At 46.1% G+C, this 17,185-nt stretch overlaps 1 protein-coding gene across 1 annotated transcript in view; it reads right to left on the bottom strand.

Moving 5' to 3' along the window:
- The window catches only part of HEYL (hes related family bHLH transcription factor with YRPW motif like), a 27,460-nt gene extending 19,547 nt beyond the window's left edge, over nt 1-7,913 (bottom strand). The window contains exon 1 of the mRNA XM_044668777.1: nt 7,837-7,913. Coding sequence (XP_044524712.1) covers nt 7,837-7,913 — 77 coding nt within the window. The remainder of the gene's footprint in view (nt 1-7,836) is intronic.
- Nucleotides 7,914-17,185: the final 9,272 nt, after the last annotated feature.

Here is a 17,185-nt window from a genome sequence, read left to right as displayed (position 1 = left end):
AGAAAGAAAGAAAGAAAGAAAGAAAGAAAGAAAGAAAGGAAAGAAGGAAGGGAGGAAGAAAGGAAGGAAGGAGGGAAGAAGGGAAGAAAGGAAAGGAGAGAGGAAGGAAGGGAGGGAGAGAGAAAAAGAGAGAGGGAGGGAGAAAGAAAGAAAGAAAAAGAAAGAAAACAGAAGGAAGGAAGGAAGGGAGGGAGGAAAGGTACAGCAGAAAACAAGCTGGTCTTGGTGTCCAAAGATCTGGGCCTCAATTTCCTCATCTGTAAGATGGAGATAATAATGCTCACACTCTCAGGGTTTTTGTAAGGAATATGCTTTGGAAATAGGACATTCCTGGACTCAAATGTGGCCTCAGACACTTCCCAGCTGTGTGACCCTGGGTAATTAACTTAACCCTGTGTGCCTCAGTTTTGTCATCTGTCAAATGAGCTGGAGAGGGAAAGAGCAAACCTCTCTAGTATCTCTGCCAAATAAAACCCCAAATGGGGTCACAGAGAGTCGGACATGACTAAAAAAACTGAATAACATAGGCTGGGCCTAAGTGCCCTTCTAATTTTGAGTTCTTGGGGTTCCACAATGAGCTTCACTTCAGCTCCTGGCTGCCTGGTAAGTGCCTAACAAATGACTGATTGTTGATCGTCACAACCTTTTTCCTCCTTCCTATCCTGGGGCTCATCTGGCACACAGAGGGCTTGCCCCTGTTCAGAAGTGCTGCTCATGGCACCTGGGGCATCACGTTTATCACTGCTCCTCTGTCTTTTTTTTTTTTTTAACCCTTACCTTCCATCTTAGAATCAATACTGTGTATTGGTTCCAAGGCAGAAGAGTAGCAAGGGCTGGACAATGCGGGGTTAAGTGACTTGCTCAGAGTCACACAGCTGGGAAGTATCTGAGGTCATATTTGAACCCAGGACTTCCCATCTTCACACCTGGCTCTCTATTTACTGGGCTACCGAGCTTCCCCCAGCAAGCACTTGTTGTGAGGCACAAGGCCAGCCAGTGGAGATGTAAGGACAAAAGAAACTGTTGTTGGGTCGCTCTACAACAGGAGCTCTTAATCTTTTCTAGGGTCTCCCTTTGGTCATCTGGTGAAGCCCTTGGATCCTTCGAAGTATAATATTTTAAAATGGACAAAATAAAATATAGATGATAACAAGGGAAGCCAATCCTACTGAAATACAGTTGTCAAAACATATATAGTGAAAAAAACCCAAGTTCACAAGCCCTGGCTCTAAAATTCTATAAATATGTGACTTTCTCAGCATGGCATGAGAGAACTGGTAGGATTTCCATGGAATGTCTTTTTCCCCCTCACCCTGCCCAGACCCACAAATTCTTCATCCTTGGCATGAGGGAAGGAAGTTTTTTTTCTCTGGCTCAGGACTCTTCTCTCCCCCTTTCCCCAAGAGAAATCTTAGGCAACAATGATGAAAACATTTAGCCCTTTTATTGCCAAAGTTCTCTGATGTAGTTCACTGGGGAATGCCTCTTCCTCTGATCCCTGGAAGAGCAGATTTGGGCCCAGAATCCTTCAGGAAAAGCTGATTGAGTAAGAAACCCACCACTTTCATCTGACTGGCAAAGAAAGGGGGCTAGGTGTCATGGAGGGGAAGAACACTACTGGCTTGGAAGGGAAGAACCTTGGGGTCTTGGATGTCACAGCTCACTAACTTACTGTGTAGAAGTGGCAAGACTTATTCTCTCTCTGAAACTCCAGTTTCCTCTCCTTCCCTCCTTCCCTCCATTCTTCCTTCCTTCCTTCCTTCCTTTCCCTCCCTCCCTCCCTCCCTCTCTCTCTCTCTTTCTTTCTTCTTCTCCTTCCTTCCTTCCTTCCTTCCTTCCTTCCTTCCTTTCTCTTTCTTTCCCTCTCTCCCTTCTTTCCTTCATGTTTCTGAACCTCCATTTCTTGACCTATAAAAGGAACTAAACAACCTTTTAAGTTTCATTCTGGTTTTAATCAGAGATTCATAAAGAATATATGAATTAATTTCCCCAAGTCACAGTGTTTCGTGGACTATAAAATAGTCCCTTCTGAATGACAAAGCCTCTCAATGACAATGCTAATAATGATTTTGTTTGTTTGTTATTTTATTTTTAAACCCTTAACTTCTGTGTATTGGCTCATAGGTGGGAGAGTGGTAAGGGTGGGCAATGGGGGTCAAGTGACTTGCCCAGGATCACACAGCTGGGAAGTGTCTGAGGCTGGATTTGAACCCAGGACCTCCCGTCTCTAGGCCTGACTCTTAATCCACTGAGCTACCCAGCTGCCCCGCTAATAATGATAATTGCTGGGATATTAATAATCCTTTCTAGTTTCCAAAGTACTTTTCTCACATCTAGTCTGTGAGAAAGGAGGACCTATATAATTATCCCCATTTCACTTATAAGGAAACTGAGATCTAGAGTTCCAAAGACTGGTCCATGATCACACAGCTCGTAAGTAAGTGGTAAAGCTGAGATTCAAACCCAGATCTGTCTCTTGGCTCCCAGGCCCAGTGTTCTTTGCACTTGGAGGTTGCCTCTCTGAGCTCATAGCTTTTGTGGGCTCTGAGAATATAAATGTCCATAAGATTTAAAATGGGAAGAGACCCAAGAACTCATCTGGACCAGAGGTTCTCAGCTTTCTTTGCACCCTGGACCCGACTGGGCGATCTGGTGAAACCTATGGGGTTCTCAGAATAATGTTTTTAAATGCAAAAACTGGATTAAGAAGGAAACCAATGATATTGAAACATAGTTATCTCAATTTTTTTTAACCCTTACCTTCTGTCTTAGAATCAATCCTAAGTAACTATTTCAAGGCAGAAGAGTGGTAAGGACTAGGCAATAAGTGACTTGTCTAGGGTTATACAGCTAGGAAATGTCTGAGGCCACATTTGAACCCAGGACCTCTGGACTCCAGGCCTAGCTCTCTATCCACTGAGCCACTTAGCTTCTCCTAATTTTTTTTTTTAAGATCATAGATTCCTCCATTAAGAACATTTGATTGGGAGGAGATATTATAGAGTCCTTAATTTCACCAGTTACTTTATTAATGGCCAGTCTTTTATTTTATTTAGGACTGTCCAAAAAGGAATAGCAGATAAGGAACTCCTTGTCACTGGAGGTATTCAAATGGAGGTTAGACAGATGTTTATTGGGAGTCTTATTAAACGAAAATGAGGAGTGACAAGAAAGGGACTCTCTCGGGCTCATAAAGCTCAGAAATATTGTTGTTCCCGAGGTTTGTCCTTCATTTTGGAGGAAGATCAATGCCATCACAGGGTGATGTCTTGACTTGTGCATGATTTGGATTTTTTAAAACCATTACCTTCTGTTTTAGTATCAATTCTAAGACAGAAAAGAGGTAAAGACTAGGCAATGAGAGTGAAATGACTTGTCTAAGGTCACCCAGCTGGAAAGTGAAAGAAGTCAGATTTGAACATAGGTCCTTATCAACTCCAGACCCAGCGCTCTATCCACTGTGCTGCCTCATTGCCCCCATAAATTAGATTTAAGTGAGGCAGAAGTGCACAAAGTCATCAGTCTCACTCTCTCTTCCAGTCATAGAAGTCCTAAGTAGCAAGACAAAAGGCAGGACAACTGGTGCCAGTGGTAGTAGTGGTGGTGGTGGTGGTGGTGGTGGTGGTGGTAATAATAGTAGTAGTAGTAGTAATACTGGTAGTGGTGGCAGCAATAACAGTAGTAGGAGGAGTAATGATTGCCATTTACAAAGTAACTATAATAGACACAGCTAAGTGTCTCAGTGGATAGAGTACTAGACCTGGAATCAAGGAAGACCTGAGTTCAAATCCAGCCTCAGATACTTAGTAGCTATGTGGCCCTGGACAAGTCACTTAACTTCCATCTGCCTCTGTTTCCTCATCTGCAAAATGGGGATAATAGCATTATTATGTGAGTGTGTGAGGATCAAATCAGTTACCATTCGTAAAATACTTTGCCCTAGAAATATTAGCTATCGTCACATGGTACTTTAAGATATCTGTACAGTATTTGAACCCAATATGACCTTTTGAAAAATGAACTTATTATGTTTAAAAAAATGGAAAGATGAAACTGCCCCCTCCTCCTTCTTTTCCTCCTCCTCTTTCTCCTCTATCATATTCTGCTTTCCAATGTTAAATGCTGACAGTCCATAAGGGTTTCTCCACTATATTCAGTTCAGATAATGGAGAACTGGTCACACTACATGACAGCAAGTGATGGAGCTGCTGCCTCCCTGCCCCGGCCCAAAAGACAGCATTGCTAGTCCCAGAAAACAACTCCTGGTTCCTCTCGGATACAAGGAAGGCTGGCACGTTGCCTCGTGTGGTACAGAACTCTGGACTTGTGATCTACAAGATCTGGGTTTGTATCCCATAATGGAATGTTTGCTCCCAGCTCTGAGTAAGGCGCCTTCACCTTAGCCTCAGTCTCCTCATCTGTAAAATGGTCAGATAATTCCAGAGCATTTGCTGCCCAGGGCTGCGACGAGGCACGAATATACAAGGCACTCTGTGAACCCTAAAAGCACCACAGAAACAGCAGCTGTTAATACTTGAATAGATACCCTCTTGGGTTAGAAAGCTAAAGGGCAAACATCAGGCAATCGACTGCACATGCAGTACTTAAGTGTCCCCTGGAGGTTATCAGGTATCAAAGGGTCCTCCCAGCTGTGATGTTCTATGTTCTAAGTGTCTCCCCCAAATGGGTATTTTCTGTTTCAAGGAGTCTTTCAGCTCTGACTCCTGTATTCTAAGGTCCCTCCCAGCTCTAGTATTTTTTTTCCTAAGGTCTTTCCCAACTCTGGCATATCCTGTTCTAAGGTCCCTTCCAGCTCTGATATTCCATGCTCTGAGGTCCTTCCCAACTCTGGTATTTTCTATTCTAAGGCCCCTCCCAACTCTGGCATATCCTGTTCTAAGGTCTCTTCCAGCTCTGACATTCCATGCTCCAAGGTCCTGCCCAGCTCTGACATTCTCTGTTCTCTTCTAAGGCTTCTTGGAACTCTCTGATATTTTCTATGTCCTTATGTCCCTTCTGGCTTTAACATGCTATGCACGATCCCTTCCAGCTCCGATTTTCTGTGAGCCTAAGCATGTTGGGCAGTTGGCACCAGATGCCAGATTTCCCTTTCTGACCACACACATCTCAGGTTGAAAGTCCGTATACCCTGATGAGAACATGCCAGCTGACAGCAATGGCAGTGACCTGGAAGTTTTCTCAGGGGACTGGGGAGCCCGCCTGGGCTTTGCTGTGACTAATCTACAATGTGATAATCCTCATGGGAAAGACTGAGAATTGACTGGATGTCAATTAGTAGCTCGAGCAAATTGCATGAAGTTTTTTTGACAGAAACTATTTCCAACAATGAAATTGAGGAAGCGGGATGAGATGGTGGAAAGATTCCTGGACTTGAGAACCAGAGAACATGAACTCCCAGCCTGATCGTCACTAATGAACTGTGTCAGGCCAAATTCCTTCCCCTCAGTGGGACAGCTTATAGTTTCTTCATTCATAAAATGAGGAGCTGGACCTGATAATGTCCAAGGACCTTTCCAGCTTTAAGTCATCCCATGACTGGGTGAATTCTGGGGACTCACCCATCTTTAAAACAAGTATTCTAGGAGGCAACTGGGTGGCTCAGTGGACTGAAAGCCAGGCCTAGAGATGGGAGGTCCTGGGTTCAAATCTGACCTCAGACACTTCCTAGCTGTGTGACCCTGGGTAAGTCACTTAACCCTCATTGCCTAGCCCTTACCACTCTTCTGTTTTGGAACCAATACCAAGTATTGATTCTAAGACAAAAGGTAAGGGCTTTAAAAAAAAATAAAAGAACAGTATTTTATAATCTTACATATTACCTAGCTGTGTGATCCTGAGCAAGTCACTTGGCCCCAATTGCCATTTTTCTGCCTTGGAACCAGTGTTGGTTTCAATACTAATACTAGTATTAGTCCAAAGGTAAGGGATAAAAAACAAAACAAAACCAAACAGCCTAGGATTCCAGACTCAGATATTGAGAGTGAACACCTTTTTGTTCTAAAATTTGAAATTCTTATGTTCTACCATTTTAAGGTTCCCTCCAGTTCTGACAGTTTATGTTCTAAAGTCCTTTCTAGATCTGATATTCCAGAGTGCTTTATAGCTCTGATATTTTAAGTTCTTTGTTGCAACACAGATTTGACAACATTCTATATTCTGAGGTTTCTTCTAGTTCAATCATCCTGAGTCCATCAAAGTCTTTCCATAAGACCCAGAGGGGAATACTTTTTTTTAAACCCTTTACCTTCCATCTTAGAATCAATACTAGGCATTGTTTCCAAGGCAGAAGAGTGGTAAGGGTTAGGCAATGGGGGTCAAGTGACTTGCTCAGGGTCACACAGCTAGGAAGTGTCTGAGGCCAGACTTGAACCCAGAGCTTCCCATCTCTAGGCCTGGCTCTCAATCCACTGAGTTACCCAGCTGCCCCCTGGGGATAGATACTTTTTACAAAGGGTCTATCACCCTTTTAAAAAAATCCTTTTCTGTCTTAGTAATAACTCCAAGACAGAAGGGCAAGTAAAGGCTAGGCAAACAGGGTTAAATGACTTGCCCAGGATCACACAGCCAGGGACTATCTGAGACTATGAACCAAGGCCCTTCATATTCCAGTCTGGTGCTCTATCCACTGTGCCACCTAGCTGCCCCTAATTTTATCTCTTCTAAGGAAGAACATTTATCAAATTTTGAAAATAGGCAAGGGAAAAACTGGAACTCCTTCCCTTATGATGAAAAAGACCAAGACCATATTCCAACTTCATTGAAGAGATAATTAAGATGCCCCAATCCTATGTAGACTCCATTCCCTCTTCAGGGATAGATGAGAAGGTAGGTAAATTAGAGACAGACAGACAGAGACACAGTGCTAGAGACACTGACAGAAACATAGAGACAGAGAAAGAGAAGAGAGAAGGAGAGACAAGACAGAGATGGCCAGACCTTGCTAGGGAGCCATAACCAGAGAGACAGAGACAGACAGAAAAAAGAGACAGGGAGGGATTTAATTTTATATCTGGGATCTATTTCTGTGTCTCCTAAACCCTTCCATTTAATTGCTAGTGTGTTTCTTTCAAGAATTTAATAGGAGAGTATCTTTCTTATTAATTGGGAGGTGGGGAGAAATCACCATTTTACAAGAAAACAGGAGGCAGGAAGAATTTCAGGGCCATGTCCAAGGTTACTTAATAAGGATAAAAATGAGAGTAGGCTGTCATGGGTCCTGCATCTCCAGCCCAGTCTGCTTCCCCTCTGGGTAAAGCTGCCTCTTCTTGGGGGACCAGGCTATCCAGGGGTTGGCTTAGAGCTGACAGGACTAGATGCTTCCAGAAAACACAGTAATAGACTAGGGGGTCTAGCAGCAAAGTCCACCTGTACACCAACAGAAAGGCAATGAGGAGTAAATGGCAGAAACCTCAGGTTAATCTCCTGCAAATAATTAGCCCAGGCTCTGCCACTGACTAACTTTGGTTAAGCCCCTTTCCCTTCTCTGTGACTCAATTTCCCCTTCTGTAAAATGGGGGAAAGAGTTGGACTAGATCTCTAAAGGTCCTCTCCAAATGACTATTTTGTGAGTCACCTCTTCTCTCCCGGTCTCAGTTTCCTCACCATAAAATGGTGGTGGGAGCTCCAGGTCTAAAACCTAGTGGAGTGGGCGCCACACTGGTCTATGCCACAGGTGCTGAGAGCCACTTACCCTTACAGAGGAGGGTATCTCATCTCTCAATGATGGTGTTAAGACTGAAATAGCAAGGTGCCCTTAAATAAAGGCTTGACAGTCTCTTCCTAGTCCCATCCCAGGGCAGGGGGCGGCTCTCTTACCTGTATTCCTCTTTGCCCACATCTATGGTCCCATCAGACTCAGTGTCGGACGGGCTGTCTTCTCCCAGCCTCTTCATGGCCAGCAGCCACAAATCTGCCGCGCGAGGAGGTGTGAGTGTGTGCGGACCTGAGCTGCTCCTTCCCGCCTCTCCCAGGTGAACGAGGCTCCCCACCCCTAGCTCTCGGGATTACTTAGGTTGCCTGGAAGAGGGAGGAGGCGAATGGAGAGGAAAGAGCCGGGTCCCCTTCCTTGGAGAGCGAAGGAACTTTTTCCCCTCCCAGCCCACCCGGCTGGTCCCCTGTGGCTTTGGTGAAGTCTCTTCCCAGCCTCCTTCCCTCCCACACACTCCGCTGTGTCTCCACTAGCCCCCCCCCCCCCTCTATCCCAGTCCTCTTCTGTCTCACGCTCAGACGCCCTTTCCAGCTTCCAGACCGACAGCCCCCCCCCCCTTCCCTCCGGTAACCTCCCCGTTTAATGGGTTAATAAGGCATCTCCCAAGAGTGATGGATTGGCCCCTGGCTCTCTCCCCCTCCCTCTTGTCTCCCCTGCTTCTCCTCCCTCCCTCTTTCCCCCTCTCACTCTCTCTCTCTCTCTCTCTCCCTCCTGCTTCTGGGGAGACTGTGGGGCGGGGGGGGGGGTGCGGATCCTGAATCTTCCTGTAAAGGGAACAGACGTCCGTGTGAAGGGCTCCTCCTGGCCCGTCTCCCTCCCTCCCTCCCTCCCCCTAGCCCCTACAGCCCACCCCCAGGCTCCCTGATTGGTCCCTGCTGCAGTTTAAAGGGACCAGTGACCTCACTGGCAACAGAAAACCGTGGGAAAGAGATGGGGCTGATAAAGCCTGGGTTGTTTCAGGGAAAAATCAACAGCAGCTCTGCCCCCCTCCAGCCCCTGCACACGCCTGCCTCTCACACATGTCTGGGCACATCAAGGCAGCCGGGTTGTCCGTGCAAGCCGGCTTATTATAGGGCCTTGGGTGTCCGCGAAGGACTTTTCCTGGAAGGCCATTGATGCGGCTTAATCAATTGGGGCGGGAGAGGGAGACGGGTGGCAGGAGTGAGGGGAGGCCTCGGGGAAGGCAGGGCAGAGGCTTTGGACTGGATCGGGTCTCGCAGGCTTCTAGTTTCTGGAACAGAGAAGTATGAGGTCAGCAAGCCTTTCCCGCCCTCAGTGCCCCGCTTTCCCATAAAGACACCAGAATGCTGGAGTGGAAGGATGCCCAAGTCGGCCAGAGCCAGTGACCCGGGCTGCAATCAGCTGGAGGTCCCTCTTGGAGCAGATCCACTCTGCGTGTCTCCTCCCTGGGCTCCGCTGCAAAATTGGGATGGATTAGATGACCTCTGAGGGCCTTCCAGCTCTAACGATCCCATGATCCTACAGTAATCTCCCGCTTCCTCCCCCTGGGCCCAGCATTCACACGAATTCCACCTCCTCCTCCTCCTCTGGGCAGCCCAAGCCTCAGACCTCCCAGGACCCAGGCACCAGTTCCCAGAACCCACAGGCCGACTCTGCCTGAGTGACCCCGTCTGACTCCCCCAGTCGGTCAGACAGCTCTGCTGTCTCCCAGGCCCTACAACCTTATCAGCTGGAAGTGGTTGGGGCAGGCTCTTGGGAACCCTATAGCTGATAACTGTCTATGGTTATGATTCACAAGGAGGGTTCGTTTTGCTGCTGAGCCTGAAGGGTTTTTACATTATTCTTCCCCTGGAACTGCTACTTCACTCTCTGGCCAAGCCAAACTCCTGTTTGACAGCTCTCCCTCCTCCTCCAAACGTGCCCTGGTCTTCTCCAGCCTCGTTGCCTTTGAAGTTGCTCATTTCTTTGGTGGAATGCCCTCCCTCACCCCTACTCCTTGATGTGTCTTCTGAATTCCTGTGCACCTCTTAAAGATCAGGTCAAATGTCCCTTATCTTCCCCAATCCTCCCTCTGTACCCCTTGCTCCCCAAGACCTCACTCAGCCCTTAGTATGTGGCTCATCATTTAGGTCTGGGTCTTTTTTTTTTTTTTTTAAACCCTTACCTTCTGTCTTGGAACTGTGTATTGGTTCCAAGGTAGGCAAAAGTGACTTATCCAGGGTCACACAGCTAGGAAGTGTCAGAGGTCAGATTTGAAACTAGGACCTCCCATCTGTAGGCCTGACTCTCTAAGTACTGAACCACTTACCTGTCCCCTACTCCCAGAGCTTTTTTTTTTTTCTTTCACTTTTGTTTATTTGTATTTTATTTTGGAATTTTGGTTTTGTATGAGTATTCTCTTACGACAATATGGAAGTACATTTTACATGATAATTCCACCCCCCACAGGTCTTTTTAAAAGAAATTTTAATCAATCTTTGATTTCATTAATGAGGACCTCCTTTTACTAAGGCATCTTGGTACCTTCTCTACAAACCAATAGTCTTAGAAAATTTCCTGGCTCCCTGAGACTTACCCAGGATCACACAGCCAGTAATGGCCTGGACTGGGTGGGGCAGGGACCATATGTAATCTCACCAGTGTTGTGGGGGACAGAAAGAACTGTGGACTTGGAATCACATCCTGGTTCTGTAACCCACTGACTCTGTGACCTTGGACAAGTCACTTCCCCTCCTCAGGGCTCAGTTTCCTCTCTTATAAATGGGCTAAACCATCTTCAATGTCTTTTCCATCTCTAAATCAATGACTCCTTGATCTTTTATCTAAAATTGGCAGATTTCTGATGTTTCTTGTAATGAGGGATCTGAGTTTAAAAATGTACTGGCTGTTTGGTCCTGGGCAAGTCACTTCATTTCTGTCTGCCTCAGTTTCCTTGACTGAAAGTGGGGATGATAATAGTACCTACCTTGAGGTTTTGGTGAAAATCATGAAATATTATTTGTAAAGTGCTTAGCACACAGTAGGCCCTTAATAAATAAATGCTTATTCCTTCCCTGAACCCAATTGAAAAAGATGAGCAGTATGACATGATATGTTGGCAAAATTGAATTAACTGGGGGTGTTCTGGTGTCAGCTGGTACAAGAACCTGACCCTGAGCTGTGGGGAAATCTTTCTTTTTTGGAATGTTCTTTTATTTTGCTTCAGTTACATTTTCAGTGTAGCGTTTAGCATCTTGGAGATTATTAGCAAATGCTACAGATTGATTTTGGAGAAGGAAACGGTAAACTCCAGTATCTTTGCCAAGAAAACCCCAGTTGGGGTCATGAAGAATTGGACACAATAGAAGCAAATGACCAACAACAAACTGATTTCTAGTTTTGTTGATCATCTGGACTTTGGAAAGTGATGGAGAAAATGTTCACAATAAAGATTAAATTTAATAGTGTGACACACACAAAAGAGCTAGTTGTTAAATATTTATCTGCACACTCTTGCTTTTGGCTCTAAATCCTCCAATACTGTGATTTAAAAAAAAACAAACAAACAATGAAAGAGACCCTGGGTTCCAATCTGACCTCAGACACTTCCCAGCTGTGTGACCCTGGACAAGTCACTTAACCCCCATTGCCCAGCCCTTACCACTCTTCTGCCTTGGAACCAATACTTAGTTTTGCTTCTAAGACTGAAAGTAAAGGTTTAAAAAACAACAATGAAAGTTACCCCAATGAATATAAGTTCTTTGAAGGCAGGCAGGGCTTTCTTTTTGCCTTTGGCTCATGTAGAGACTTCAATGTTTGCTGCATGAGTGAATCTAATCTGATATACATTTTTTTTAAGCCACTCGTGGGCCCCAGTCCCTAGGACAGGTGTTGGGAGTACAAAGACAAAATGAAAAATAGTCCCCTCTGCTCCAACACCGCTCCCCAAAGGAGCTCACATTCCACTGGAACTGGGAGAGAAAGAGGCCCCAGAGTCTGCCCTGAGCTTCATTTCAACACTCCAGCAGCTGACGGGAGGGTTCCTGCGCTGCCCAGCGTCCAGGGCTTAGAGCAACGTCTCTTACCCAGCCCTCCTAGGTTCCAAGGCGTGTGTCCTGCCTGGGATCAATCCCTGGCTGCGACTTTCCTGGATCTACAGCCCTCCTTGCTTCCCCCACCAAGGGCTGGGGTTGGCTGGGTGTCTGGCTCAGGCTCCAGGAATGGTGAGCCAGTCTTGGACGGAGCCAACAAGTGACTGACCCATGCCTCAGGGAGGAGAGAGTCTGAGTTTGCTTGGAGAACGTCATGGGATTTTGAGAGGTGGACAGAACCTGACACAGGCAGTCAAGTGGTTAAGCAGGATTTGAATTCAGGCATCCTGACAGCAAGTGGATTTGCCCTCCCGACAATACCAGACTCTTTCCTGGCGTGTTCTGGATGTCTACCACGATTGATTTAGAGTCAGACGACGCAGTGTTCCAAACTCTGACCTGTTAGTGTTACTTACTACTTTAGGGAAGTCATGTAAACCTCCTTGGATCTCAGTTTCCTTATCGGGAAAACGATGGGGTTAGACTAGATTATATCCAAAGTCTTCCCAGCTCCCAATCCTGCTGCCTTATGGGTTTATCCATGTTGGGCAGACATTCTAGGATTAACTCTAAGGACACCTGCCTGGTTAAGGGTGGGCTCAGGAGGTAAAAATTATCTTCCTAAAACATAGCTCCTATCAAGTCATTCCTTTTCTCAAGAACCTTCAAGGGATCCCTATTGCTTGTAGAATGCCTCAACCTGACATTTAAAGCTCTCAATGATATGGCTCCCATCTACCTTTCCAGACTTATATCATTAATCCTTTTCATTCATGCTCTAACCCTGGCATTGAGTGTTCCAAATCCTCCTCCCTTGGTGTCTTTGCACAGACTGTCTCTGACACCTCCCACTTCTCCATCTCTTAAAATGCTTAAATTTCCTTCAAATCTATTGAGGGAAGCTAGGTAACATGGAGACAGGAGGTCCTGGGTTCAAATCTGGCCTCAGACACTTCCTAGCTGTGTGACCCTGGGCAAGTCACTTGACACCCATTGCCTACCCTTACCAATCTTCTGCTTTGGAACCAATACACAGTTCCAAGACAGAAGGTAAGAGTTAAATAAAAATCTCTGTGTGTAGGGTCCTTTCCCAATCACCCAAGTTATTAGAGCTCTCACTTGCCTCAAATTGCAGCATGACTTTGTGAGATGGAGCTAGGAGTCCTGCCTCTGACATGTACTGGCTGTGAAACCTGGGAAGAGGTATTCTCTCAGCCTCAGTTTCTTCATCTGTAAAATGGGGGTCATCATAGCAGCTACCTCACAGAGTTGATATGAGGCTCACCTGGGATAATATATGTCATGTGTTTCACAAGCCTTAAAGTGCTATGTAATCTCCATAATTATCCTTATCCTTATTATCATTATTAATCTCCAACTGCAATCTAGGCAACTTGCCAGGGCGCTAAATTACACTGCAGGTAGTAATCTGCAGTGGCAGAGGGAATTTCCCCACCTGGACTTCCCTGGAAGCTCCAGTGAAATCATAGTCAGTCCAAATTATTTATCTATTAGCAAGTTGAATTGTCCAGTGTAACGTGAACTTCTTAAAGGCAACTCAGCTGTGTCCCACTCTTCATGACCCCATTTGGGGTTTTCTTGGCAGAGATACTGGAGTGGTTTGCCATTTCCTTCTCCAGCTCCTTTTAACAGATGAGGAAACCGAGGGCAAACAGGGTGAAGTGATTTACCCAGGGTCACACAGCTAGTAATTGTCTAGGGTTGGGTTCAAACTCAGATCTTCCCGACTTCACACCTGGTGCTCTATCTACTGTGCCCTCCTTCCTCCTACCCAGCTGCCCCTTGAGGGCAAAAATGGTGCAATTTTTTCCATTTGTGTCTTCCTAGCACCAGCATATGTCCAGCACATAGTAGGTGCTTAATAAGTGTTTGTAAAATTGATTTAGAACTTCAGCGATTACTTCTTGTCAGTCACCTGTTAAAAACCTTGTAATGGAAACTTGATGATCTGGTTTCAAATTCTGGCCCTACCACTTCCTAGCTATGTGACTGCAGGAGAGTCACTTTAATCTCCTTAAGTCTGGGTTTACCGAGCAAGGCAATTTACAATTATTACCTCATTGGATTCTTAACACAACTCTGGAAGGTAGATGCTATTATTATTCCCATTTGGCAGATGAAGAAACTGAGGCAGGCAGAGATGAAATTACTTGGCCAGGACCACATGGCTACTAGGCATCTGAGGAAGAGTTTGAACTCAGGTCTTCCTGATCCTTAAGTCCATGTCCTATCCAGTGCACTAGTAGCTGTCCCTATTTATTCATGATAAATAGTATTGTTATTAATACCATTAATAGAATACTATCCATCATTTTATGAATAATAAATAGCATGTTTATGCTCTGATGTAATTGATAACATCATGCTCTTAACACTTTATTAATAACAAATAGCACATTTATACTATAATTTATATTGTCATTAACACTTATTAATAATAAATAGCATGTTTGTACTATAGTATAATGTATAATAGCATGCGATTGCTACTTTCATAAATATTAATCGAACATTTATTAGATATTAGTATAGTTGTATTAATACTAAGTAGTATGTTTATTCAATGTAAAAAGATAGTAACAGGATACTGACGTGTCCCAGGATCATCTCTATCCAAGATGGTATAGTGGATAGAGCACTGGGTCTGGAATCTAGAAGACTTGGACACTTACCAGCTGTGTGACCCTGGGCAAGTCACTTTACCTCTGTCTGACTCAGTTTCTCCAACAGTAAAATGGGGATAATAAGAGCACCTCCCTGTGATAATAATTGTAAAGCACTTAGCACAGTGCCTGGTACATAGCAGATGCTTAATCAATGTTGCTTCCCTCCCACTTGTGTAAACCCTGTCAAAAGAGATGAGAATGACTCGGGGTGCTGCTGATTGCACCCCATGTGGTGCTCGGGGGGGGTCACAGAGGACTTCTTCCCCATCGCCCCACAAGGGTCCCGTGCTATCCCCACTTTGCCATGGAGAGGTCCGAGGCCAGAGATGGTGGGTGTCCCCCTCAGAAGACAAGCCCAGCCCCCTCGAGCCTCCCAGGACCAGGGCTTTTTCCACTACTCTGCACAGCCCGGAGGGTCAAGGCCAGGAATGGAACTTGACCTCCTCTGGGCAGGAGCCACTCCCCAAGGCCCCCTCCTTCTCGGGCAGGCCTCCAGCCTTCGGGGCTGAGGCCCAGCGCTTGGTGCCCTGGGAAATGTCACTGCAGGGCTGGAGCTGTGAAAAGCCACAGCAGCTGGAATGTGTGTGTGTGAGTGTGTGTGGGGGGGGCTGGGGCTATCGCTTACCTCCTGGAGAACCGACCCCTTTGGTGGCACCCAAATCTCCTGGCTGGATCCCCAGCCTGGGAAGTGGGGTCAGCGGGGCTGCCCGGGCCCAGCAGGGGAAGAGGAGGGTCTCTGGGTGGCTAAGGAGGAGCAGGGGACCCTGAGGGCAGGGAGGAGGATCTGGGGGGGGGGGAGGTCCAAGGGCTGGCCGTGGGGAGCAGGGCTGACACTAGGAGGGCAGACAGGCCAGGGGGGTCTTTGGAGAGCCAATGGGGCCAAGTGTGAGCTGGTGGGGGGAGGTCAGGCCAGAGGGTCAGTCCTGGGTGGGAGCCTGGACAAGACTAGATGGACTCTGTGTGTGTGTGTGTGTGTGTGTGTGTGTGTGTGTGTGTGTGTCCAACTGTGAGTGAGTCTAGACTGCGTTTGTAAGTGTGGCCAGGTGTGAAGTTGAGTACGAGTCCCTGACACAAGCAGCCGTGGGTGCTGTGGGTTCCTGTTTTGTAGGTTCGGGGTTCAGGGAAGGGGTATTTCTCAGGCCAGCCTCTGGTCCCCTAGAAGCACCCCCACCCCACTGGGACCTTCCTCTAATCTTCTGTCCTCTTGGATGAGGAGAAATCATCCCCCCAACATTTCTCCAGCCGGATCTCTTCCCTGGGCATCCAGCTCTGGTGTTCCCTCTGTCCCTTCAAGCTGTGGAGGGATGGCCTCCCTCTCACCTTTCCTTGGGGATGCTGGGGAAGCTCTGAGACAGGGACATTCGGTTTCTTTGAGTGGAAGAATTTGGCCTGATAAGATAGAGCCTTCCCTGGCAGCTGGAGGGGCATGCCTGGCCCTCTCCCAATCGTTCAGGACACTGTTCTAAGGCAGTAAATGAATAAGGCTGAAAAAGATGTGGGTTAAACTCTAAGGAGCCCGAAGTAGGGCAGCGAGGTGACACAGGGATAGAGCACTGGGCCTGGAGTCAGGAAGACTCCCCTTCCCGAGTTCAAATCTGGCTTCAGACACTTACTAGCTCCATAACTCTGGGTAAGTCACTTTGCCCTGTTTGCCTCAGTTTCCTCAACTGTAAAATAAACTGGAGAAGGAAAGCACCTAACACTCTAGTACCTGAGATCTCACTATCACTCATCATGGTTCTACTCTTGAATTTCAAAATTTCCCTCTCTCTTTCTGCTTAATTTCTCTTAAATTTATTTTTTGTTTTCCTTATGACCTCTGGTCACTCTATCCGTCTCTGTAATCCCTTCTGCCTTCCTTTGTTCTCTTCTTGTTCCTTTTCTATTTTTTTCAGTCTTGTTCAATTCTTTGTAACCCCATTTCTTGGCAAAGATAATGGAATGGTTTGTCCTTTCCCTTTCTATCTCATTTCACAAAATGAGGAAACTGAGGCAAACAGGGCGAAATGGCTTGCCCAGGGTCACACGACTAGTAGGTATCTGAGACCAGATTTTAACTCAGGCAAATGAATCTTCCTGATACTCTATCCACTATGCCGTCTTGTTTTGTTTCTACAACTGGCCAATTCAACTTCATACTGTTCTCCACTCACGAGTATTCTGCTCTCGTCTTTTTTTTTTTTTTTTTTTTTTTTTAATTTTAAACCCTTAACTTCTGTGTATTGACTTATAGGTGGAAGAGTGGTAAGGGTGGGCAATGGGGGTCAAGTGACTTGCCCAGGGTCACACAGTTTGCTCTCGTCTTAAAACTGTTTGTGCCATGCTTGATCTCGATCCTGAGTTATTCCCGTTACCCGCCTTCTCTATTCCCTCTCCCCCGCTGCTTAACCCAGCCAGAGGAAGGCACACAGTCCTGTCAAAGAAGTCCACCAAGTGTCATCACCTAATCCTGTCTGGGCTCTCAGTGCAGAATGGAAAGTCCTTTTATTTTTTTCTAATGAATTCGACCATATTTCCCACAGCTATTCTCTATCTCCCAGCCAGTAAACAGCTTATTGGTGTATGCTCTCTGTCCCATTAGTTCATGAGTCCCTCTAGGTTGGGGACTGTCTTGTATCCAAAGCATAGTATCTGGCACATAATAGGTGCTTAATGAATGTTTATTGACTGATTAATGGACTGATTCTAGCCTTTATAAATGCTTACTGCATTCACTTGAATTAAATTCATCCACTTGA

This window comes from Gracilinanus agilis, chromosome 3 (genome assembly GCF_016433145.1).
Source record: "Gracilinanus agilis isolate LMUSP501 chromosome 3, AgileGrace, whole genome shotgun sequence".
In the NCBI taxonomy this organism is placed as follows: domain Eukaryota; kingdom Metazoa; phylum Chordata; class Mammalia; order Didelphimorphia; family Didelphidae; genus Gracilinanus; species Gracilinanus agilis.
The sequence above is the reverse complement of the archived record's forward strand: the minus strand, read 5'-3'. Positions and strand labels throughout refer to the sequence as shown.